Source organism: Grammomys surdaster, unplaced genomic scaffold (genome assembly GCF_004785775.1).
Source record: "Grammomys surdaster isolate TR1022 unplaced genomic scaffold, NIH_TR_1.0 142, whole genome shotgun sequence".
In the NCBI taxonomy this organism is placed as follows: Eukaryota; Metazoa; Chordata; class Mammalia; order Rodentia; family Muridae; genus Grammomys; species Grammomys surdaster.
Window position 1 is genome coordinate 6,885,807 of NW_021604600.1, and position 25,484 is coordinate 6,911,290.

Genomic DNA, 25,484 nt, shown 5'->3' on the forward strand with positions numbered 1-25,484 from the left:
GTGTGTGTGTGTGTGTGTGTGTTGTGCAGGTGTATTTGGGCTTGTAGTAGCCAGAGAACAACTTTGAGTTCAGACACCATCCACCTTTGTTTTGTTTTATTTTGTTTGTTTTGTTTGTTTTGTTTTGTTTTGTTTTGTTTTTATAGGGGTTCTTTCCATGCCCTGGAGTTTGCCACGCAGGTTAGTCTGCCTGGTCAGTGAGCGCCAGGGATCCCGTCTCTGCCTCCCAGCGCTGGGATTGCAAGCTCATACTACCCACAGCTAGTGTTTTCCATTTGGATTCTGGGGCCCAAGCTCAGATCCTCGTGCTTGTAGCTATGTCCTCAGTCCTATAAGCTTTTGACACTATTCTTAGTCATTTAAAAGCATCCTAAGATAAACAAACTGGCATCCTAATGCCATCACTGGGGAAGAGGCCAAAACAACTTGACTTAAACCAAATCAATCCCCAAGAGAGATAGCAAGCAGAGTGTCCCCAAGTGAGGATGTCAGGGGAGCCACACATGGGAGGGACCCTCTATGCTGGGTGCTGGTGACTGCAGATCTCACATCCTTGTATCTTAACCAGATGCTGGGTCCCTTGTCGATGTGCTTTTCTGTAAATGCACGGAGTTCCCATTTAACACTAGTGTGTTTCCACTAGTAAATTACATGGAGGAGACCATGGTCTGCCCTCTATACTCACAAGTCTATTCCCAGGTTCAACTATATAAGGGAAATACTTGAAAAGAAATTGTCCCAGGAACCATAGTGTACCCCGTCATCTGACCACTCAGGAGGCTGAGGCAGGAGGATACTGAGTTTGAGGCTAGCCTGAGATATTTAATGGGATCCTCAAAACAAAGAAAAGTGATCCATACTGAACACAGATTGGCTTTTTCTTATTATTGCCTTAACAAGGCAGACCAGCAGCTATTTCTATATAATTTACATAGTATTTGCATCTCATTTGCATTGTGCTAGGTAGTATAGGCTATCTGCAACCATACTTCCTATGTACTATACAGGCACTATGGAAGAGTACATAGTATCAAGCACGTGGCAGATGTTGGACAAATGTTGGATACAAATATAGTATCATTTATATAAGAGATGTGACAGGTGCAGATTTGGGGAGGAAGTGAGGTCATGGGAGGTGTGGCCTGGAGGGGGCTTCGAGAGCATGGTCCATCCTTTCTCTCTGTGTATGCTGTCGCTTAACCCTGACAGAAGTGTTGCCTACAAAAGCTCAAAACGGCAGGGCCAAGAATCAGGGAATGCAGCCTTCCACTCTAAGAGCTGATATAAATACTGCCTCTTTGTTTGTTATGTCAACTATTTGTTACAATGTCAGTGAACTAACACAAAGGATAGGATCTGGATACAAATGTCAGCACATCCCAAGCAGACTGGCTCAGCAATGAGCAGCAGGGTAGACCTGCAGGCAATAGTTCTCTTAACTAAAGCTATGAATCCTGGCCCCTTCCACAAGTGTGCAGGATGAGCCCTGCCCAATCCCGTGCCAAGTCCGTGGACCCCAGAGCTGCACGGCGACTTCTCGGCGGAGTGTGCTGAGCCCACAGAGCCACTTAGAAATTTAAATCACCGCTGTTTATGCTCAACAGGCTTCTCAGCACAGAGAAAGTATTTCCAATTATAGAACATGAAAGCCGGTCACTGGTCAGGGTTAACACAACGCTGTACGAGAGTATGAGCAGGCAAAGCTACCCAGATCCCTAATTACCTGGAAAGGTAATCCTGTGTAATTGGAATTGGAGCAGCTAAAGTAATCATTAGATGTTGTGATCCGGGAGCTGTCCTCCCCCAGGCTGAGGGGCTTCACAGGAGTCCATAATTAGAGATGCTGAACTCCGAGAAAGAAAGGCAGGATCAGAGAGAGCTAGGGGTGCAGGGGTGGGGCTGGTGTCCCTGAGGCTCAGCAGTTGGAAGGGAAGGGTGGCAGAGTGCACAGGACACTGATCCAAAGTCCTCAGCAATAGGAGGTGAGACAGCACGGACCAGAGACTGATGTATGACCTTGAACAAGCACTCACACCTCTCTGGGGTCTCTCTCCCTTCCATTGCTCGGCTCTTCACCATTGTCTCCTGCGAGCCCGCCACTGTCCTCACACTAACAACACAGTCTGCGTTCACAGGCCATTCATCCCACAGAGCTATTTTTCCTTGCTGCCCTGAGGTCAGACAAGAAACCACTTCTTCTTCTAGACCCTTCATGCATCAGCCACGCCCACCTAGCCTTCTGAAGGTCTCTGTCCACAGACTGTGGCTCTGACATTTTGTTCCCTCTAGCTCAGTGGGTCTCAACCTCCCTAATGCAACCTTTAATACAGGTCCTCATGTGTGGTGACCCCCAACCGTAAAGTTATTTTTGTTGCTATTTCATAACTATAATGTTGCTACTGTTGTGAATTGTAATGTAAACATCTGGTATACACAAGGTCTTAGGCGACCCCTGGCGACCCCTGTCAAAGGGTTGTTTGACGAACCCCCCCCCCCAAAAGCATCCTGACCTACAGATGAGAGGGGCTGCTCTAGAGGGTGCTAGAAACAGGGCTGGGGAATTCTCCTCAATGCCCAGCTCCTGCCACACACAGGGGGGCAATTGCAGGACCAGGTTAGGTGACACAGAATGGGACAGCCTACTCGTGGGCAAGGCAACAGTGTGCCTACCTTAGTGAGTAAACTGGCACCAGGTTAGCTGACTCTGCTGTGTGTGTGTTTTAAGACAAGATGTTACTATGGATCCCTGGCTGGCCTGGAACTTACTGTGGAGCCCAGGTGGCAGTGCCGAGGACTGCTGGACAGCAGTGGCCCCAGGGTGATGTCAGTAGCAGTTTGGGCCCCTATGGGGTTGGTTCCATCCTCTCCCAAGTATGTTCCCATCTCCACACACCCCTCCTTCTACAACATAATCACTAAACTACACAAAATTAAGTGAGCAGAAGAATTTCACTGTATATGATTCAGGGCAGAGCAGTTGAGAGGCTCAGAAGCAGGAGGAGTGTGGCTGAGAATCGACAAAGCCTGGATCAGCTCAGAGCTGTTTCACGGCCCTGAGATGTGAAACCAGTGGCTTATAACATTGTTTTACACAGGTTTCTACCTGGTGACCTTCAAAAATCCTGGCTTGCTGGCTGCAGCAAAGATGGAGACAGGTTAAAGTTGCTCAGCCACGCAGGCTGGAGCAGACACCTGCTGCAGAGGTTAGATCCAGGCCCTGAACTAGAGGTATCTCCCAGCAGCTCTGCCTAAGGCCCCTTTCCCCTTTCCTCTCCTGGGCACGCTGTGTGTCAGCCTTCTGCCTCACAACCCATGCTGCTGCAAGCAGTTGTCAGATGTTCATGCTCATCGGTCTCTTCTAGAGCATTCTGAGGCTGCAGAATGGATTTTAAGCTGTGTGGCCTGGAATACAGGCAGCCAGCTGAGAGGACACTGTGAAATCGGGAGTGGGTGAGGTTCAAGGTCCTCTAGAGGCAAGAGGTGTGGTGCTTGTCACACAATTGGACCTGGAAAAGGAAAAGTTGCAGAAGACTAACTCCCAGGCCTGGGGGATGAGCAGGGTAGATGATCCTGCGGAGGACCAACTGTGTGTGAAGACAGGAGGTCTCCACAGGGAGGTGGCCAACAGCAGCTAGAGGCAGATTCTAGAACACAGGAGAAGTAGCAGGGCCCAGGAAGCTACTACCACTCTTGGCTCATGCCTAGCTCTTAAATGAGAGGCACATCTGTCATCCCAGTATTCTAGAGGCTGAGGGTCATAAGTTCAAGGTCAGCCTGGGCTACTTAGTGAGACTCTGTTTTAAAAAAATAACAAATAAACAAAGAATTTAAAACTATCTATTTGCTGGGCAGTGGAGACACAGAGACAGGTAGATCTCTATGAGTTTGAGGTCAGATCTACAGAGTGAGTTACAGGACAGCCAAGGCTACACAGAGAAACCCTGTCTCCAAAAACAAAAACAAGCAAGACCATATATTTAAGGAAAACACACAGGATAAAAAAAAGTACAGAGGTTAAAACTAAAATAAGCCAAAGAGCCTGAAAGAAACAGAAACATTAAAGAGTATAGCATAGGATTCCAAAGGAGAGACGACTTCGTGCCCGCACAAGAAAACAAGAGCCTGGGAACAGCACTCAGACAACAAGCCACTCAGCCAAACCATTAGGCTACTTTGACGGAGAAATGGTCTCAGCCCATCATGCTCTCCCTTTTGGAAATTCCTAGAGAGGTTTTCTCAGTGAGGAGGCCAACAGACAGACACTGGCCTTGAGGTCCAAGAAACCGAGAACCAACAAGAAGGAGGGGATAAGTTCCAAGATAATGTTCAGGGGACTCCACAATAACCGCCCTAAAAAATAGCCAGGTGGTGGCAGGGCTCACCTTTAATCCCACCGTTCAGGGGGCAGAGGCAGGCAGATGGAGGTCAGCCTGGGCTACAGGGTGAGCTCCAGGACAGTCAGGACTACACAGAAACCCATCTTGGGAGAAAAAGAAAGACAGAGGTGGGGCCTGAGAAAAAAAGGCTTTGTAGAATGTTAATGGGGGAGGGGCAGAATAGAAAATGCCCCTGTGTCACACCTTGCCCAACAGCTTGGCGTCCGTTCCTGTTAGCACCATCTTCATGACTGCTGTAGATCTGAGGTACCACATGGCCTTTTCTGGTTCTCAAGAGACTCCCCCAGTGTTTTACAGCAGAGTGGATTTTTCATTCTTACTTCAGAATCAGTACCTGTTTGCTTAGCTCCTTCCCTGGGGACAGTATCCTAGGCCAGTCCCCTCTGCACCTGCCGTGCCCGCCCAGGCTGCCCTATATAAGGAAGTGCCTAAGACACATCTGTCAAAAAAGTTTGTGTGAATGTAACAGACATGCAAGGGACCTCACTGGCCACGTATGGTGAGGGAGTGGATAGCTACCCCCCACCAAATATCAAGTCACCTCAAGGGAAACAGAAGTCCTGACAATAACCAGGGGAAAAGTTAACAAACAACTAAACAAGTCTCACACACTCACAACCTGGTCAAAGTCATGTTGGCACCAGCAGCCACTGCCATCCTGTATCTGTGGCCATACCCAAGTGTGTGGAGGGGGATTCTGTTGCCAACCTGCTGCATTCCAGTCTCCATGTGGGCACTAATGTTAGTCCTAGCCCTGAATCTTGTTTTGACCAATGAGAAATCATTGGGCCTGACATAAGCAAAGGCCTTATGCATGCCCATGTAGTGAGCCTCTCTTCCCTTGTGCTTCTGGTATTGCTGTCAGATAACCCTCTACCTGATCCCTGAATGCATCCATGAGCAGCAGCAGGCTTATGACCAGTCTGCATCCTTGGAATCAAGTCAGCCTATATCACAGAATTACAAACCCCACCCCCACCCCCAGTCACACGAGCAACTGAGTGGCAGCTTGGCTTGTTACCCAACATTGCTATAGATACCGGTGACTGCTACACTGGCTTTCAAGAGTATTTAGCTGCTCAGGGTGACTGGTAAGATTCTTTTGTCCCTGTAAATAGTAACTGAGGTGCTGAGACAGAGGGAAACTGAGGGCAGGGCAGAGACAGAAGTAAGGGAATTCATGTCTATTTTCAGGATGGACTTGGTAACATGTAGGAGAGAGTACTGGGGGTCAGCTCAAGCATCTTCAGTCAGCTCCTTCCATAGTGAGGCCTGCCACACAGACCTCTGTCAAAGATCAGGTCACATGCCAGCAGGTAGGTAGCACTGCTGGCTCACGGTCAGTCACTAAAAGATCAGCTGGAGTGTGTTAGCCTCAGAGAGAGAGACATGTGCAGCTCTCCAAGGATTCACTGTGATATGGGACACTCCAAGTGCAAAAGCACTCAGACTGCTGAAATGAACATTCAGCTGCTTAAATGAAGTCTCCATGAGACAGAATATTCTATAGATAGTCACAAAAGGAACTTGGATACAGCTCAGGGGTAGAAACTGTGCTTGAACCATGGACTAGGTCTTGGTTCACCCATAGCACAGAAGGAATAGAGGAGGGAGAAGGGAGGAGGGAAGAGAAGTCATTGGTACCAATAAGAAAAGGAATTCATGATTTCATATATGTAAGATGTATGAACATCTACATCCACAGGTGTGCATGTGCATATGGGTGCAAACACTAACAAAGCAACACAGTACTAATGACCATCAAAGATGACCTTGTAGAGTTCTCTATCTCTAGAGTATGCATTTAGGTGTTACTAAGACTTCCCTAAGTGTGTATAATTGTGAGAGTCCTGGAAAAACAGTGGTCCAGGGAATAGCATGTGCGAAGGCCCTGGGGTACACACGTCAGCTCAGCTGACCCAGGGTACAGCAAGTATTCTGGCGCTGGAGTGTGGTGAGGAAGGGAAGGTGGCAGGAGATGGCATCCTGGGTAGAAGACCAGGTCACACAATGCCTATGAGGTCATAGCAACAACACTGAGTTTATCGGAATAAGATGTAGCCCACAGGAAGGTTAAGCAAGGGGATTCTGTTATGTGATTTATGTTTCAAAAAGAAAAAAGCATTCTAAGATAGATGTAAGCCTAGCACACAGGAGTTTGAGACAGAAGGATGATGAGTTTGAGATTAGACAAGATGACATATTACACAACACACACACACATGTGTGTACACTCTCACAATATTCTCTCCCCCCCCTCTCTCTCTCTCTCACACACACACACACACACACACACACACACACACTGGGGAGATAGCTCAACAGTTAAGAGCACTGTCTGCTCTTCCAGAGGGCCCAGGTTTGGTTCCCGGCACCCACATGGAGGCTTGTCATTGTCCAGGCCCAGGAGATGCCATGCCCTCTTCTGGCTTCCTCGGTCACCAAGGTCACATATGGTATCCATGCAAGCAAAACACCCATACACATAAAATAAATAAACAAAAAATTTAAAAACCATTCTGACACTAGGATATGGCTCTCTGGTGAGTACCTGCCCAACATGTTTAAGGCTTTGGGTCACCCCACCATAATTAAGTCAGGAGTAAGGTCATGGTGGCCACCAAGAAGTAGCTGATAATTTGTCACAGAAACATGAAAATGTCTAGATTAAGGCAAGGAGGGAAGTGCTAGCCTGAACCCACTCAGAGGCCATGAAGCAGGGCCCCAGACTCCTCACAACCCCTTAGATCTACCTTGTCAGTAGAAGAACCAGACATCTGAGAACCAGGTTCAATAGAAACATAAAAATCTGGAGTTCAAAACCAGCCCGGCCTACATGAGAATCTGTCTCAAGAAACAAATAGGCTGGCAAGATAACTCACAGGGGTTGCCACCAGCCCTGATGATGTGAGTTCAAGTCCCATGACACACACGGTGGGAGAGAGAATTTCCTCCCACAAATTACCCTCTGACCTCCAGATATGCATGCAAACACACACAACATGCAAAGGTAAGCATTCTTTAAAAGAAAAGAAAGAAACAAGGAAAGAGCTGGGTTCTAATCCCACCTCCTAACTATGTGACTGTACTATACCTGTTTCCTCACCTGTGAGAGGGGTCATGTGACTCTGTGTGTGACGAACAGAGCCCAGAGAACAGTACAGTGAGGCGTGTGTGTGTGTGTGTGTGTGTGTGTGTGTGTGTGTGTGATGTAGGAAGGGAGTGTTCTGTTACATCAGCAGACCAGAAGGACCCCAGGAAGGAGGAAGCTGGTGTGGCCACCAGAGTCCAGAAGAAGAGTATGTGGGGTAAGAACACACAGGAGCAGAAAGGCTTAATGCAGACACACACACCCCCGGGGTTGAATGGCTCATTCTTCTCTTTGCCTCGGGCTCCTGTTTAAAGTGAAGAATCAAGTTCAGAGGGAAGATGGGGATTAGTTAACTTGACCTAAAAGTACCTGGGTCATCAGGAGGGCAGCTAGGAGAGCCATGCAGCTATCACAAACCAACATGGCCACACAGAGTTAAAGCCAGAGACTTTGAGAAGCAGTAGGGATAGAAAAGCCTTCTATCACTAGGTAACAAAGCCCGACACATAGCCTCCTCATAAACATTTTGATATATGCCATCAGGCAGTCCTCTGAGCGGCCACCAAGCCCTAAAAGTCAAACTGCACCACCAGTAAAATAAATGTCGTTTGCTCTTGGGGGCCCTCAGTCCCCATAAAGAAAGCAAGGGAGGCTTGAGCCCTCTAGAAGAGAACAGCCAACGTGCCCACACTGTACACAGACACACGGTACTTCCAGAGGGCACCACATGGACATACCAATGCAGGTGCCCAACCACAAGTACACATGGGTACCCTGGTGCCTGCATGCTCATGCTGAATGTATTTGTAGAACTCACCCACCATGCTAAGGAAGCATGCACATAGAGTCCTGCTCAGGCAAACCCACACTGGACTCAAGGTCCTGTCTTTAAAACCCAGCTCTGCCTGCTCTTTGCTCTGAAATGTTGGTGATGTAATTCCTTTGGGATGATTCTCCATCATTGGAGCAATGAGAGGGATAGACCCCTCACCAGGAGGTCGATGGAGGTCTTGGCTGACGCAGTTGGACTCAGACAATTAGTAACCAAGCCCCCCTGTAACCAGCATCTCCCTGTGTGAAATGCTGTTTTGCCACAGTGATTCCTAGTAATCTCTGGTTGAAGACAGATCCTGGTGGCTCAACCAAGTGCTTCATGATCAGACATGTGCACAAAGACGGAATGTCTCCAGGGAACCTGAAGAAGCAGCGGAAACAGTCTCTCCCTGCAGCTGACCACTCACTTAGTGAAGGAATTAGCTCCTTCCTGCCTATGAAGGGCACTGAGTTTCTTGTCCTTTGTCCCTCAGATTCTCCAGGATGGCTTGCTGGAATTTTCCAAGGAAATGACAGGTCTGTGGGGAGGGACCATCACCCCACCAAGGCTCCTCTCCTCCACTGCCCTCCCCACTTCATTCTCTGCACCCAGAGACAGACAGTGCTATGTGACAGGAAGCATCATAGCTGCAAGAGAGAAACTCCAGGCTCTGACAAGCCACCAGGTCAGGGCAGGTCCCCAGGGAGGGCAGAGCTTACTACTTACCTTTCTCTGAAGCTGGGGCCAGGTCAATGAAGCTGCGACATTTCTCACCTTGGGAAAGAAAAAAAAAAGGTTTCAGAATTTCAGAATGAGAGGATACTCCTTCCCAGTTTGCCTGTCTCCCTCCAAGAGTCCCAGAAGTAGCACCACCCCAAACAGGACCCACAAGGCAGCTTCCTTAGCTGTGATTCCAAGCAGCCCTGTTGTGTGCCAGGAGCTTGGGTGGGAGCCACCAGCTCCCGTCCCTGGCCAAGTCTGAGCTCTTCTGCCTTCTGTCCTAACCTCTACCCTGACCAGGCTCTGCCTCCTGTTCTCTTCTGTCCATTCTGCATGCTGATCACACGAAGCACACACACACTGATCACGTGAAGCATGAGCCAGCATGTGTGAGCAGGTACACACACACACATACCTTTGGTAATATTTCATGAAAAAAAAAAGGGTGGACCCAGGGAGGACCACTGGCCTGTCCAGGCTCCTCTCCACACCCTTCCTGCCTCAATCACTCTTGTCTGTCTGGAGCCTCCATAGTTCTCAGACAACATTCCCTGAAGGTCCTGAGCTTCCTGGCAGCCACACGGCAATGACAAGGCCCAGAACACATTGGTGACAGAAGGGATAGGGAAGGTGGCCTGATCACATTGGGTCTTGAAAGTCCTTCCAAAAACTTCTCTCTACTCTAATTTGTGTCACTCCTGCCCAAGATGCAGCAGGCCACACACAGGTGGGTAGACACCATGGTGCTGGCTCAGGCAGGCTTGCTTTTACCCCTGTGCTTTGCACTGGGAGGCAGGACCCTCAGCTCCCTTTACAGTTGAAGACTGACTGCAAGGCTCTGAGATGCTGAGCCACAAGCCTGGGTCAAACAGCCAAACAGTGCTGCTCAGATCACGGCGAACAATATAAAGACAGATGTGCTGACAAGCAAGAACATTCTGGAAGGGCGCGATAAGAAGAAAGGGCTGGCCTGGTGGCAGAGCAACAAGCATGCATAAGGACCCGGGCTGAGGTTCAATGACACCTCCCCTCTAGTGAGAAAATTGAATTTTCTCTTAGATTTTGAATGAATTGTTTTAAACTTTCTTTCATGATATATTTTGCCCAAAGCTGTAGAGAGGTAAGTGGGACGTTCAAACTCAGACCAGACCAGCAGCACACTGATTAGCTCTTGCGTTCTTTGTCTTCATGACCTCCTTCCTTTATAGAAAAGAAAGCTAATGTCAGAAATCAAGTCACCCAGGTATAGTGACAGATGCCTATAATCCCAGCAGGAGGCTGAGTAGGAAGATCATGAATCTGAAGTCAGCCCAAACTTCACTGTGAGACCCTAACTAGGACACACCCTCTGAGTTATATATCCTAATAAGATTAATATTGCTATGATAAACACCATGACCAAAAACAACCTGGGGAGGAAAGGTTTATTGCATTTGCCCTTCCATATCATACTCCACCATCAAAAGCTGTCAGGGCAGGAATTCAAGCAGGGCAGGCACCTGGAAGCAGGAGCTGATGCAAAAGCCATGGAGGCGTGCTGCTTACTGGCTTGCTCCCCACAGCTTTCTCAGCCTGCTTATAGAATCCAGGACCATCAGCTCAGGAATGGCACCATTCACAATGGGCTGGGGGCTCCAACACTAAGCACTGTAGTGGTTTGAATAAAAATGCCCCCCAAAGGCCCACAGGGAGTGGCATTATTAGGAAGTGTGGCCTTATTGGAGAAGGTGTGTCACTGGGAGGTGGGTTTTGAGGTTTCAGAAGCTCAAGCCAGGCCTAACGGCTAATTGTCCCTTCCTGCTGCCTGAGGATCCAGATATAGAACTCTCGGCTTCCTCTCCAGCACCATGTCTGCCTGCATGCCACCATGATTCCAGTCATGTCTGAGTTTAGTTAGATAACGGTCTAAACCCCTGAACTGTAAGCCAGCCGCAATTAAATATTTTCCTTTATAAGAATTGCTGTGGTCATGATGTGTCTTCACATCGATAAAACCCTAATACAATCACTAATTAAGAAAACGTAGGCTTATCTACAGCACAGTCTTAGGGAGGCACTTCTTCAACTCCTGTCAGACGACTCCAGCTCATATCCAGTTGACATAAAACTAGCAAGCACAGTGTCTGAAAATTTTGTATTTTACAGCCTTATTGGTTAAGCATCAAGCACTTTACCCACTTCAGAGTTTAACCTTTTTTCTGATTTTTAAAAGAAATTAAAGAATCTGCATGGGCCTATGAGAATATGGTGGCCCTTGGCTCTCCCCTGGTTCTATAGAAGGCAGACACCAGCTCTAGGTCCAGTTCCAGGTCGTATTTAAGGATTACTGCACAGGGTTTTGCTGTCTCGTCTCTTTAAACAATGCTTGCAGAAGGTATAATTCACGTGGCCCAGGATTCACTGTTTTAAGGCAAGTTAACAGTTTCCCATGTACCCGCAGTATTGTCACAAGTCTGGGCAACAATCCCCATGCTCAAGTTTACACCTTTTCATTATCCCCCAAAGAAACCCTGTACCCATAAGAAGTTCACCCCCCTTCTTCCACCCCACCCAACCCTAGGCTGTGACTAGTCTATTTTCTGCCTCTGGTTGTGGCCTTCTGTGACTGGCTTCTCTTAGTATCATGGTTCGAAGATGTACATTGGCACTTCGTTGATCTTCTTTGTTTAAGTACAGAATCACATCTCTGTGTTTTGCTTTCTGCAGCTTCAGTGACATGTGGTCAACCGCAGTCTCAAAGTAATAAATGGAAAATTCTACCAATAAAAAGCTCAGATGTTTTCTCCACCCTCCTTTCATAGTACCATGGTGAATGCTCTGTCCTCGCTCATCCCATACCTCATCCCTTTGAGTGACAAATCCACACGTCTACAGTGCCTCCCGTGCATCCCTCAGTAGCCTCTTTGTTATCTGATGAGCATCATGACGTCACAATGCTTGTATCTGGGTGGCCCTTATGTTACTCAAAGAGGGCCCCGAGTGTGAGAGTAATGGTGCAGGGGATATGAAAGGGCAGATAGCTCAGGGACTGTGGGGAAGTGCTGCTGGGTCTGGGAGGAAACGAGTCCACATGGGGCTTGCTCTCTGGGAGGGTCGCAGCGTCCTCTGAGTCTTGTACCACAGGCTCTGAAGATAAAGCGGAGAGTTCCAGTACTGCATTTCAGCAGAACATTCTCTGGCTCATGGGCCTTTGGATGTGTGTCCCTTTTTGTGGGGCTGTAGCTAGTGCATGGATGTGGGTCCTGTTGGGTTGTGTTGTGGTCTGCCATGGCTCAGGGAGGCAGAAGCTTGAAAATTTGAGTTCACTCCACGAGGCACCGGGCAGATGCTGGGCTCCTGAGGGGGTGACCAGGAGACCGGTGGTCTTTGTCTTTGGGCTCCCAGACACCACTGGGAGACTTGGAAGAACCGAGACGGAGTGGGCATACGAGCTGGACCGGTCTGCAGCCGAGAGAGGCGCCCCGAGGGGTAGAGACTCTTGGTTATGGCACTCGCTTGGCTGGATCAGCTAGCTTACTTGAGTTGGCGGCCTACATGGCAGGAACATAGAGAAGTCTTCTTGCGGGAGATTAAGCAGCAGCTCGGTAGTCAAAGGTCTTCTCCATGGTTCCCCACATCGGGGCCCCAAAGACACAAGGAAGTCCAATGTTTTTAAAGGTTTTATTGTCATGGCAGAAGGTGGATGAAGCTGTACTCTGAGTCCTCAAGGCGATCTTGAGGTTAAATATCTTTTGTAACGAGGAGGGTCTGGGAAGGAATTGGCTTAACTGGCTATGCCCTCTGGCCTTTAGGTATCTCATTAATATGGAGATCTCTTGAGGCTCTGAGACCTGTAGTCACACCCTCTACCTGTGCTAGGTGACACAAACCTCTCTTTGGGAGGGGCTGTAGGGGCATTGCCCTACATGACTGAAAGCCACGGATCAATGGAGAGGTCTTCAGCCTCGTGTCAGGAGCCTGGAGTCTGGGAGTGTGGCGAAATGCATGCCATCCCTTGTAGGAATACCTGCTGGGTCTCCAGCCATCTCTAACCAGTGTTCCACCAGAAACCAAGCCGTCCTTTTACAGTCCCACACCTTTTGAGGACATTTGCTAGTTTTCATAGACAAGATTTTTATGGACAAGTTTTTGTTTCTCTGGGCCATACTCTGGAAGTAAAATTGTAGGTCAAGACCTCAAGGGGACACAGGCTGGCCCTAAGCAGCTGGGCCATCTGGCCTCCCACCCACAGTGAGGAGACCTCTAGTTTCCCAACACTGGAATTGCTAACCCTTTGTCACTTGAAGTTACCTGGACTCCTAAGAGATACCTAAATAGATATAAAGAAGCAGATTCTAGGTATAGAAAAGATAGAAGGCACATATATAGCTGGCACACAAATAACAGATCAATAAGCGATAAATTATAGATAGATGATAAATACATGATAGGTAGACACAGAATGGAAGTAGATCATGTAATGAAGTGCTCAGGCTATATGAAGACCCATTTATTGCATTTTTTTTCATCCTACATGGTTCGGGATCCTACCTAAGAAAATATGCCTAACCCATCTCATAGAGATTCACCCCTTTAATCTACAAATCTGTACCTTTAACACTGTGCTAGCATTGACCATGTGTCCGTGTAGGAAAGTGTCTGCTTTGGCATGTGGGTCCCAGCTATTCTTGCATCCCTCCTGAGATGGCTTCTCAACACTGGGTCATCTCTTTCACAGACACCCATTAGTGTGAGTGCAGGCTTCACCTCACTCCCACTTGTATGTAGTTGTTCTATATGGCTGCCATTCCAGCACAGGCTTTGCCTCACCCCTGTTTGTTTGTAGCTTCTCTACATGGCTGCCATTGAGGAAGCACCATAGTGTCTATATTGCTTTGTAGCGTGCTTTAAAACTAGAAATTCTGAGTTTAGACTTGTTTTGACTATTCTAGGTTTCTGATAATTTCATGTGAATTTTAGGACCAACTTCTCAGTTTCTGCAGAAAAGCAGGTTGGAGATTTGTTCAGGGTTGCATTGAACCTGGAGAGCACCTAGGCAGAGGAGCCAGCTCAGTATGATGTCATCCATCCTCCTTCCTTACCACTGGATACATTGTCTTGCTGGCATCTGTAAATATTTTAGTTTTGGGTGCAGATGCTATGTGCTGCCATCACGCTGAACTTATGCACCAGTCTAATGGTTCTGAGTTCCCAGGATTTACTGTACAAAATACAAGCTCGTGTCATGTTCAAGAAGAGACAGTAGTGTTCCATCTTTACAAGCCAGTCTCCTTCATTTCTTTCTAGGACCATCTGCTTGGCTAAAACCTACAGTAAAATGTTGACTATAAACAGCAGGGGTGGACACTGTCTCTGGCATGGTCATTCTGTCCCTGGTCTTGGGGGGAGAGCTTGTCTCATTCCATTATGTCTCTGACAGCTGTGGATTCTCATCTCTTTTATTCTGATGCTTTTGGTTTTTGTCTGTCATGGTTTGAATGAGATGCCCCCCACAGTCTCAAGCATTTGAATATTTGGTCTTTAGTTGGTGGTACTGTTTGGGTAGTGTACTGTTTAATTTTATGTCAATTTAACAGAAGCTAGAGTCGTTTGAGAGGTGGGAACCACATTGAGAAAATATCTCCTTAAGATTGGGCTGTAGGCAAGTTAGTAGGATATTTTCTTAATTAGTTTCTTAATTAGTGATTGACATGGGAGGACCCAGTCAATTGTGAGTGGATCCACCCCTAGGCTAATGGTTCTGGGATCTATAAGAAAACATGGTTAAGCAAGCCATGGAGATCAAGCCAGTAAGCAGCACCCTCCATGGTTTCTGCATCAGCTCCTGCCTCTAGATTCCTGTCCTGTTTGAGTTCCTGTCCTGACTTCCCTCAGTGATGAACAGTGATGTGGAAACATCAGCCAAAAAAACTCTTTCCTCCCCAAGTTGCTTTTGGTCATGGTGTTTCATCACAGCAATAGTACCCCTAACTGAGACAGGGAGGCTTAGGAAATATGGGCTTGCTGGAGGAAGTATGAGTGACGGCATTAGGCTTTAAAAGCCTTGTGTCTGTTACCACTTCATTCTCCACTTGCTGCCTGTGGTTTAAAGCATGAGCTTCTGTTCCAGCTGCCATGTCTGCCACTTCTGCCATGCCTCCTTGCCATCCTGGACTCTTATCCCTGTGCAACTACACACCCAAATAAGCTCTCTCTTCTACAAACTGGGTTGCTAATGGTATTCTACCACAGCAACAGAAAAGTAACCAGTATGCTACCTTTTGTCTGTTTGATGCTGTCTCTTCTTGTTTGTGAAGTGGTTTTATCATGAGAAGGTACTTGCATTCTTTTTCACCTGTAACAATCTCCAAGAATCCCTACTTTAGTAACAAGACGAGGCTCTGAACTTTCTGGAACTCACCCAAGACCACAGAGCCAGCAAGTAATGGAGTACAGCCCAGGACCATGGACTCCCATCTCCAGGCCCTAAAATACCCCAGACCTCTATTTTCATTGCTATGCCAGTTTCCTACTGTGCCAGCTGCTGCTGCTGCTGCTTCTTGCAGCTGGATCCTGTAAGGAATCCCCTGGGAACTTAACTCTAAACAGGCAGGGAAACACACATGGGGATAAATAAATGGCACTCACACTGTTATTCCTGTTTCACAAAGCTTAAAAGATGTGTGAGTCGATATGGTCAGCCTCAGCCTGCACTGCCTATGCAGGGTAAAGCTGACATTTAAGGAAAAATCGTAGAGGTGACATGAGGAAAACAGGACGCTTCAACAATCAAAGGTCTAACGGCTAATATCTAAAGAGGAGAGACGCCTTCTCTTCTGCCACCAGAGATTAATCACTGGACATTAATGGGGAGATGCTGCCTGGCGCCATATTGATTTGCTGTTTTTACAAGTGGCCCTTACGGCCCTGGCATCAATGTGTCAGGTATTATTAAGTTGATACGTTTAATTAAAGGGTTATGATGCATATAAAACCAAAGACAAGTGCACTGACCCTTTCATCATGAACATACAGATGAGCCTAAGGCCAAACCCAAGCACTGTCAACTTGCTACCACCTGATGGCAGTGTTCTTTCTTGGACCATGAACTGAAAAGGATAGGAAGGGTCTTGAATCATTAGATTTAAGAAGTCTCCATTAGGAAAAGGGTCCCGGGCTGGAGAGATGGCTCAGCCGTTAAAGGCTAGGCTCACAACCAAAAATATAAGGAAAAGGGTCCCATGCAGAGACTGATTTCATGGGTCTAAACCCCTCAGATGATTCAAATGTGCATCAGAGGGTGTCAATCACCCTCCAACTTAACCTTCTAAGATGGGGAAGGCAGCACCTGTCGCCAGGAAGGACAATCCTAAAAGTCCCACAGTGTCCCCAGAGCTCCACAAGAGAGTGATATGGTCCTGCTTCAGTGGGAGATAACTGTGCTGGGGTGACAGGGAGCAAATGTCAGAGAATGTAGTTTGAGCCTCCTGAGCAAAGCACCTAGAAGAGATGGCAAGGTGTCTGGGGAGTACTCGCCTGGGAAAGACACCTAACTCAGCAGGAATCTGGTATTCCCACAGGAAGAAGAATGCCAGGCTGTTGCAGACCTTGTGGAAATTCTGTGTGACTTGGAGTCTGAAAGGGGCCCTCAGCTGTGGGGAGGTTGGCTCGCTTGCTCCCCGTCCCCCACTGAGAGGGCACTGTGTCTAGAGAAATAGACACATGGGCTCTTGCACTCCAGAAGTGATGGGGCATGTTCACTCTCACAGATGTAGAGGATGCCCTCCTCACCAGGGCAGTGCATCCTCAGAGACTCACAAGTGTCACTCAGCACACAGCCTGCACCAGTCACCCACTCAGGAGGTCAGTGGCTCCCAGTAACTGAAGAGAACCTATGGGAATGGGTAGTTAGGCAGCTTGTTGTCTGGTTGAGAGAGAATTGACATGCCTGCCATCTGGGTCACTGGGGCCTGGCAGGAAACAGATGGTGCCATCCCAGGGGTGCACTGTGGCTATTTATAGAATTTTTGACAGGGTGAAGACCTAGCAGCCAGGAGGTCCTCACTACCCAAAGTCTAAAGGAACATAATGGGGGGGGGGGGGAGTCTGCAGTCTTATTTGTTTGTTTATTATCCTAGCTGTGCACAGAACACACTGGTCCACAGAACTTTAGAGGTGAATGTGTAGACAGTATCTGAAACAGCCCGAAGATTGCACGCCTGACCCCACAGATAGTTCATTCTCTCTCTCTCTCTCTCTCTCTCTCCCCTCCTTCTCTCTCCTCTGCCTCTCTCAAGAATCAAAATCAAATTCAAGGTACTAAGCTACCTAGAAGTGCTTAATTTTGAGTCCTAAAAAGTACTTTTCCTTCCCTGCCTACCCATGCTTATCACAGTAGTACTCACAACTGTAGAGTTCTAGTACCAGGCACCCAGGAAGAGGTGAACGGAGAAGGGAGGTGGAGGGAGGGGCATGTGGTGGAGTTCTACTCTGTCTTAAAGAACGAAAATTTCCAGGAAAATTGGTAAGACTGGAAGTCATCACGTTAAGTAAAATAAACAGTATCACAAAAACAAAAATTGTGCGTTTTCTTTCATGCAAAATCTAGATTTGCTGGGGGAAAAAGGGGAGACCAGAAGAGATGGCTCAGTGGGAAAGGAGCTTGAGCCTCAGCCCACAGGCCAGAGTTGGATTCCCAGGACTCATAGACGGTAGGAAGAGAGAACTGACTCCACAGGACTGTCCCCTGACCTCCACACATGCACTGTGTAGACTCTACACATGCACTGATAGCCATACACATCACACACACACACATACACACACAAGTTAATAATGGATAATAATAATAAATTTAAAAACATGAAAATAGAATGTGGAAAGAAGGAGGAAGGGAGTTAAAAGCGGCCAAAGCACGTGACACGTGTGTGAACATGTCATAATGATGCCCCCTCCTGTAGAGCACACACTGATAAAAACAAGCAACCGCCCCCAAGGTGAGCAACATTAGTGTTTCATATCCAATGCGGTTGTATTCCCCCAAACTTTACTGAAAGCCTACTATGTGCCTGGCATGGTTCTCAGTGCTGATAACAGAGCAGTGAACCAGAAAGGCAAAATCACAGCCCCCGAACAACCTCTGTTCTGACAGCCAAGCATCTGTGTACATCAGCCACCCTAGAGCCCTCTCATTAGAGAAAGGTACCCTGGCTCTTCTAAAAAGATGGTGTCTGCCTGGAGGCCAGCTGGATTCAGCAACCAACAAAGTTTCATGGACATGAGAGTCTCGTTCACGGCTGTGTCCTCACTGCCTGGAACAGTCAAGGAGGGTGAGGACATGATTGAGCAAGAACTAAAGACCCCTTCCCAGCCTTTTCAAGAAGTCTACAGAGAGATGCTCTGAAGGATGGGCTGCCAGCATACCAGCCAGCATGAGGAAGGCAGGGATGAGAATGGGATGTGTCCGGTGGACTTACGAGGGAAAAGACACACAAGAAAGGATGTTGACACTGCAGGACAGCGGTAGCTCTGAGGACAGCATACTTTGTCACCAAGCAGAAGATCGGAACACTCTGAGATCACCTCAGACACGGTATCTTTCAGATGGATCTTAGTTCTAGCCTTTTGAGACAGCTCCTTATATCGGCCAGGCTAACCTCATGATCTTCTTGGCTCCCTGAGTGCAGGGATCAGGGACCATGTGTATGCACTTGGTACCAACCCAGCAGACATTATGTCTTTGAGTACCATCCTTCACTCTATGAGTTGCCACCTACCATTTGACCCTCTGTTCCAGATAGTTTTGTGTCAACCAAGTAAGAGTCACTTGAGAGGAAGGAACCTCAAATGAAAAAATGTCCCCACCAAATTGGCTCATTAAAGCAAGCCTGCGGTGCATCTTCTTGGTTGATATTGATGTGGGAGGGCCAGGCTCACTGTAGGCAGTGCCACTCCTGGGCTAGTGGTCCCAGATATATAGAAAGCAGACTTAGCAAGCCACGAGGAGCAAGCCAGTAAGCCTCATTCCCCTGTGGCCTCCATGTCAGCCCCTGCCTCCAGATTGTTGCCCTGCACTGACTTCCCCAGGGATGGACTGTGATGGGAAAAAGCTGAAATAAAGCCTTTCCTCCCCAAGAGGCTTTGGTCATGGTGTTACATCACAGCAGTAGAAACCCTAAGACACTCTATACTTGATCCCTTCAACTTAAAACCTTTACCCTCTCTATTCTGTGCAGGAGGATCTTCCCTAGACTTCCAGATTCAACTCAAGTGCCCTCCAGCTCTGTCACAGGACCCTTCCTCACTCACCAACCATCTGCCCCACAGAGCCTCACCTCCCACTCTGAAGGTTCATGTCTTATAATGATTTTATATCAGCTCCCTGCTCACACCCAGGGGAACCAGTCCAGACAAGAAGGAGGCTCCCAGGAATTCAGTGAGAATACCACTGGCCAGGGAAAGGCTCAGCTAGCCTTCACACACTCCAGGTCCACCACTGCATGGTTGTTTTGAAACAAACTCCAAACACTGGGTCAAAAATCATCTTTTGAAGACTCTCAATAAGACAAAAGGAAGTCCATGGCTTCCTGGACCCCAAGGTTCCACTCCTCCAAGGCTGCTGGATTTCTGCAACCCAGACCTCCCTCCCTGCTAGGACCCCTGATCTACTGAATGTTCCACAACTTAAAACTTATGAATTATTTATTTCTGGGATTTCCTATTTACTACTTTTATTCTATTTGACCACTGATTGACAAAACCACAGAAAGTGAACTGATGGATAAATAAGGGATCAATATACTCCTACTTCAGGTTTGGGAAGGATTGAAATAGTAGAGTGCAAAGCACCTGCCCTGGGGTTGGCTCCCCTTATCAGAGCTATCTTTTTCTCCTTACCTGGGTTTCAGGTAAAACAGCGTTGCTCCCACAAGGAGAGCCCTGAGCATCCCTGGAAGCCAGACCAGGAAGCTCTAATTCTGCGTGCTCAGCAGGAGCAGGGGTGGGAACCTGGCATAGCCACAAGCAGAAACAAGGAAAGAGGCCAGAGACAGATGCCTAGTGCTGGCAGAGATACAGGGGTGCTGCGGATTGGCCAAGTTGCCCTTGGCATGGAAACACAGAAGCTTGGGTCTATAGCATGATCGGTGAGAGGGGAGAATGTGGGGAGCCCCCAGCCATGGCTGAGGCCGGGGATTGTGATTTCATTCGACACTCCAGCAGATGGTAAAGCTGAGATTTCAATAAGGGTGGGAAGAGACTGAAATAGGCAGGAGATGGAGGGCAGTGTAACCTTTGCCTCACAAAGCCAGCTAACAAACTTCATTTGCTAAGATGGAGAGATTTGGTTTGGTCTGGTCTGGTCTGGTCTGGTCTGGTCTGGTCTGGTCTGGTCTGGTTTGGTTAAGAAGAGTATCACTATGTAATACAGAGTCTTGAACTCACTGTGTAGCCCAGGCTATCTCGTGAGTGCTATAAGAACATCAGTGTGCCCCCATCCCCTGTTCTGGAGCCACACAGTGTGCACATCCTGTGTATCAAGCTCTTGTCCAGCTTCTTTACACATGCAGCTCATCAGCACGACAGCCCTGAGAGGCAGGTGTGAGGGCCATCTTCCACTCCACAGGTGAAGAAACGGAGGCACGAGAAGTTTGGGTCTAACGTCACACAGCCACAGGCAGTGTGGCACACAGCCTTTGTCCTGGCTACTATCCTGCACTGTCTCTTAGCAGAGTTGGCAAGATCTAGAGAAATCCATTTGTCCTGTGGGAAGTCTCCAGACAGAACTCCACAAATAGCCATAAGAACCTGCACCTTCCCAGAAGAGCCCAGCTGCAGGGCTTAAATCAGACCGGTTTTGAGTTGGACTCTGGTCTTGAGTTGGGTCTCACAAAGAGCCAGAGCCTTGGACATGCATACAGGAACCTTTTCCTATAGCAGGTAGTTTCAGCTTGCTAGGAGGAAAGAAGAGATCGGAGTCTGGTCCCCAGTAAATATGCCAATAAGAGACAATGGGCAGGGGTGAAAGCCCCACACTGGCCAGATGGAAGAAACAGTGCTGGGGGCTGGGGCCAGAGCAGGCCAGCAGGCCCTGCAGGGAGCTTCTCTTCACACAGCAGGCTGGCAGCAGAGCCTTGGCAAGCACTTCTTGGAGTTCTCTGGAGGCTTCAGCCAGTTGAACTGACAGGGCAGCAGATGGCACACACTTATTCGCTGATGATATTTCGATTTATTTATCTCTTACAGATGGTGTCAGGCCTTGATTCCTGGCAGGAGTCCAGAGTTGGGACATCTTTCTGGAGATAATGGTCTCTACAAGTGGAGGGCAGACTGAAGATGGAACCCCTGCCAGCACCCTGACTGGCACCACCGTGGCCTCCAGACACCTTTGCATTGGCGTTTGAGGAATTGTGGGTAAACCAAGGAGACAGAGTCATTCTACAAGATTTCAGACTTACAGAACCTAAATTCTTATCCATTGTTGGCATTCTAGCTGGGTGTGGTGGTGCATACCTGCCACTACAAGACCAAAGGATTACATGTTCAAGGCCAGCCTGAACTATATGGCAAGACTCCGTTTCAAAAACATAAAACAAGTATTGCCACTCCTGGGTCCTATATCCTGGTCTTCACTTCTACAAACCCTATGACCAAGAGCAGGCTCTCTGTCTTTTAGTTTCCATGGTTATGTGCAAAGGTGTTTCAAAAAATGACTGCAGTCTGAGAGACACAAGGATGGTTGCATACGTATGTCCTCTCACACTCATAAGACAGACACAAAAATGATCCAAGGTTAAGTCTGGCTTGGGTTTCATAGTGAGCTCAGGGCTCTGTACCACATCATAATACCCTCTCTTAACCAAACCAATCTAAACCAGACCAGACCAGATCAAACCAAACATCTCCGTGTTAGCAAATGCAATTTGTTGGCTGAACCCAAAACTTTGAGTTTCCACACAGCTGTTACACAGTGCACATACAGTGTGGATGGACATGCTACCTATCCACCAGACAGTGCTACCACACCCAGAAATGGCAGCCAGGCCAGCACGCCCTGTGTCTGGATGAGGTCTCCTGAGTGGTGCATGGCCCCTCCCAATGGGGCTCTTGTGCACAGAGGAGCCTACCATCTCCTTCCTCCAGGCAATGGCAGAGAATCAATGTGGGAGTTGCCCATATCCAGTTCCCAAGTCACAACAGGTGGAAGGGAAGTGCCTTTCTCCATCACTCCTATGTTGAAGACTCACTTGGGCAGGAACGCAAGTGTCACCTATGAACACGGAGACCCGTGTTCTTCCTAAGGCAGCCAGCATCACCCTAGACAGAGACAGGCTGCTGTCCAATGAGATGATGTTCTCTGTAGACCTGGTATGTGCCCAATAGACAGCAAATAACCCTTTGTCCCTACTCCCAAGATCTCCTGGGAGCCGTTTCCTGCTGTCTTCGGGAATCCTTCAAGACCTGGCCTATCTTCTTCCCCGAAATGTTTAGAAGAGAAACTGAAAAGGATAGGGCAGTTACAGGGAATTCAGGAAGTCCATGGCCTACTCGTGGAACGGCCTCCCTTGTGTAAATGCTCTGCTGGAGATGAGAGAAGGCTTAAGAACTTCAGAGGCCAAATTCAGAAAGTGCGAGCCAGGGAGGGTCTTGAGTGGCCTGTGATCTTTCTGTGAGCCAGATGTTCGGCTGCACCTGGGGTTCAAGGACTCTGCTCCTTCATTCAGAAGAATCTTAGGGAAAGCAAAGAGGCAAACCCTGGTGGCTGGAAAGAGTCACAGTCTATGTCCACACTGTTGTCATGCTTATATGCTCTCAGTGGGACCCTCACAACCATCTGAGGAGGAGCAGTACTCTCACTTCATAAATAAAAAATCTGAAGTGCCAGAAAGTCAGGAGACTCACCTCAAAACTCAGGGACAGGAAGGAAGGGTGCATGGTTTCCATTTTTCATCGAGGAACTTGTTGGCAGGATTTGATACAAGGGCAGAACCCTGCTTGACACGACCAAGAAGTGGTCTGGCTTGGAAGCCATAACACTCTGTGGGGTGCTGGACTCATTGGGGAAAGGGTAGAGTGAAGACTGAGGCACCTTGTGGAGAGGCCACAGTCCAGCAGCTGGTAGGGGACTAAGCCAAGCCTGGGTCTTCATGGGTCCCTCCAGGAGCTCACAATGTGAGGGTCAACATAAACTACTTCATGGAGGCTGCGATGCCTAGTTCTAGGTTCATCTTGACACAAGCTAGAGTACCTGGATAGGAAGAAGCCTCAATTGAGAAAATGTCTCTATAAGATCAGGCTGTAGGCAGACCTGTAAGGCACTTTCTTAATTAGTGGTTAAAACACGAGGGCTAAGCCCATTGTGGGTGGTGCCATCCCTGGGCTGGTGGTCCTAGGTTCTATCAGAAAGCAGGCTGAGCACACCATGGGAAACAAGCCAGTAAGTAGCACCCCTCCATGGCTGCTGCCTCTGAGTTCCTACCGTGCTTGAGTTCCTGTCCTGACTTCCTTTGCCGATGAACAGTGATATGGAAGTGTAAGCCAAATAAACCCCTTACTCCCCAACTTACATTTTGGTCACAGTGTTTCATTGCAGCAATTAAAAATCCTAACTGAGACAGCCCTCCCCCCCATTTCTCTTCCAGACTCCCTTTCCAACACCCCATGTTACTTCCAGGAGAAAAGTTGACTTTTTACTGCTCCTCTATTGCTTGCTGAGAGATGGGGCACAGGTGCCAGAAAGTGGGGGTGGAGTCTCATTCGGCAGGGATGAAAAACAAACAAGGCTGAGCTTGCCAGCCCGCATCTCATGCATTGCTTCAATTTGTGTTCACACTCCGTTAGTGTATACACATGCACACACCCACATGCACTCTCAAATACACACATGCATACACACATGCACGCACACATGCATGTACACACATGCATACACACATACACATGCATGTACACATGCATACACACATACACACACATGCATGTACACACATGCATACACACATATGGACACACACATGCTCACACACATGCATACACACAGACACACACATATGCACACACGCACGCACACACAGACACATGCTCACACCTTTTCTATTTTTGGCAAATCCTACTGCCTCTCTACTTCTAATTGCAATACAAAACCTCCCCTTTAAATTCATTATATAAGGAAAATATGAACCAGCACAGAACAAGACGGATTCCAGCAGAACACGAGTTTGTTGGTAAGAATAAATTTATAAAGGTGTCATGAAAAAAATGACCAGTCTGGAAGACACAGGGATAAAGGAATTCTGTGTTTCTTAGTACCATTCTAGGACAAATTCACAGGGCCTGCACCCTGCACAAAACTGGGAGACAGTTCACACTGAGGCTTCTTTGAATCCTGTTGCCCAGAGTCATGCAGTGCCCTGCATACACAGCAGCCGTGCATATTTTTAGAGTAACATATCCCAAGGAAACTAGGGAAAGGAGATGATCTTCCGACCAGCTGCCCTGATTGGCAGGCAAAGTTTCTCACTCAGAATGATGTTTTCTTCTGTTCATGATCATCTGACAGCATCCTCAAGCTCAAGGGGCCATCTGGCAGCCCAACAGGAAGAGGTACCCAACCCATTATCAGGAAGGAGAAGAGAGAAACAGAAACAGATTCCTCTTGAGAGATGTGAGGCATAAGCCATGGAGGTTCCAGGAGGGTGAATGGCAGGTTCAAGTACAAAGATGTCAGGCAGCAGATCTCACACACAGAAGCACTTGAGACTGCGGCACCCATGTGCCAGTCTCAAAAAAGCTAGCTGACATCGAAACCCACATCCCGGGGGAAAAGAAAGAACCCAAAAATAGAGAGCTCCGGGATATGTGAGGACTCTCCAGACATACCATCAAAGGACACAACAGACCAAACAGTCGCTATGACATCCACATAAACATCAAAAGTCATGTGCGTGGAGACAGGGGAGTACAAGTCACCACCGTGTCTCTTGGAGCACCTGTAGCAAGACTACAGTGTTTAAAGAAAGGTTTGTCTATGCCACCCCTCCAATCAGAAAGTTCATTATCCACCCAGAACAGCAGTGGCAGAGAAGAAGGAATGCTGTTTGAAGTCACCCCTCACTGATGAACACAAGAGTGGACCTCACTTTTCCTCGAGGACCCAGCAACCATGTTTCCCAACCAAGGGTCACTGAAGGAAGACCTCCAGTGCCCTAAGAAGTAAATACACATGCAGACACACACACATGCATGCATGCACACACTCATGCGCACACACACACACACATGCACACAAACATGCATACACACATGCATGCACACAGAGATATACACGCACACACAGCATATACACACATGCAGACACACACACCTGCACACACATGCAGACACACTCATGCATACAAATATATTCACACACACATGCAGACACACACATGCACACACATGCAGACACATTCATACACACATGCAGACACACACATGCAGACACATT

At 48.0% G+C, this 25,484-nt stretch overlaps 1 protein-coding gene across 3 annotated transcripts in view; it reads right to left on the reverse strand.

Moving 5' to 3' along the window:
• The window catches only part of Gsg1l (GSG1 like), a 196,257-nt gene that overhangs the window by 125,108 nt on the left and 45,665 nt on the right, over positions 1–25,484 (reverse strand). For all 3 annotated transcript variants that reach the window (XM_028764263.1, XM_028764264.1, XM_028764262.1), the window contains exon 2: positions 9,029–9,076. In XM_028764263.1, coding sequence (XP_028620096.1) covers positions 9,029–9,076 — 48 coding nt within the window. The remainder of the gene's footprint in view (positions 1–9,028; positions 9,077–25,484) is intronic.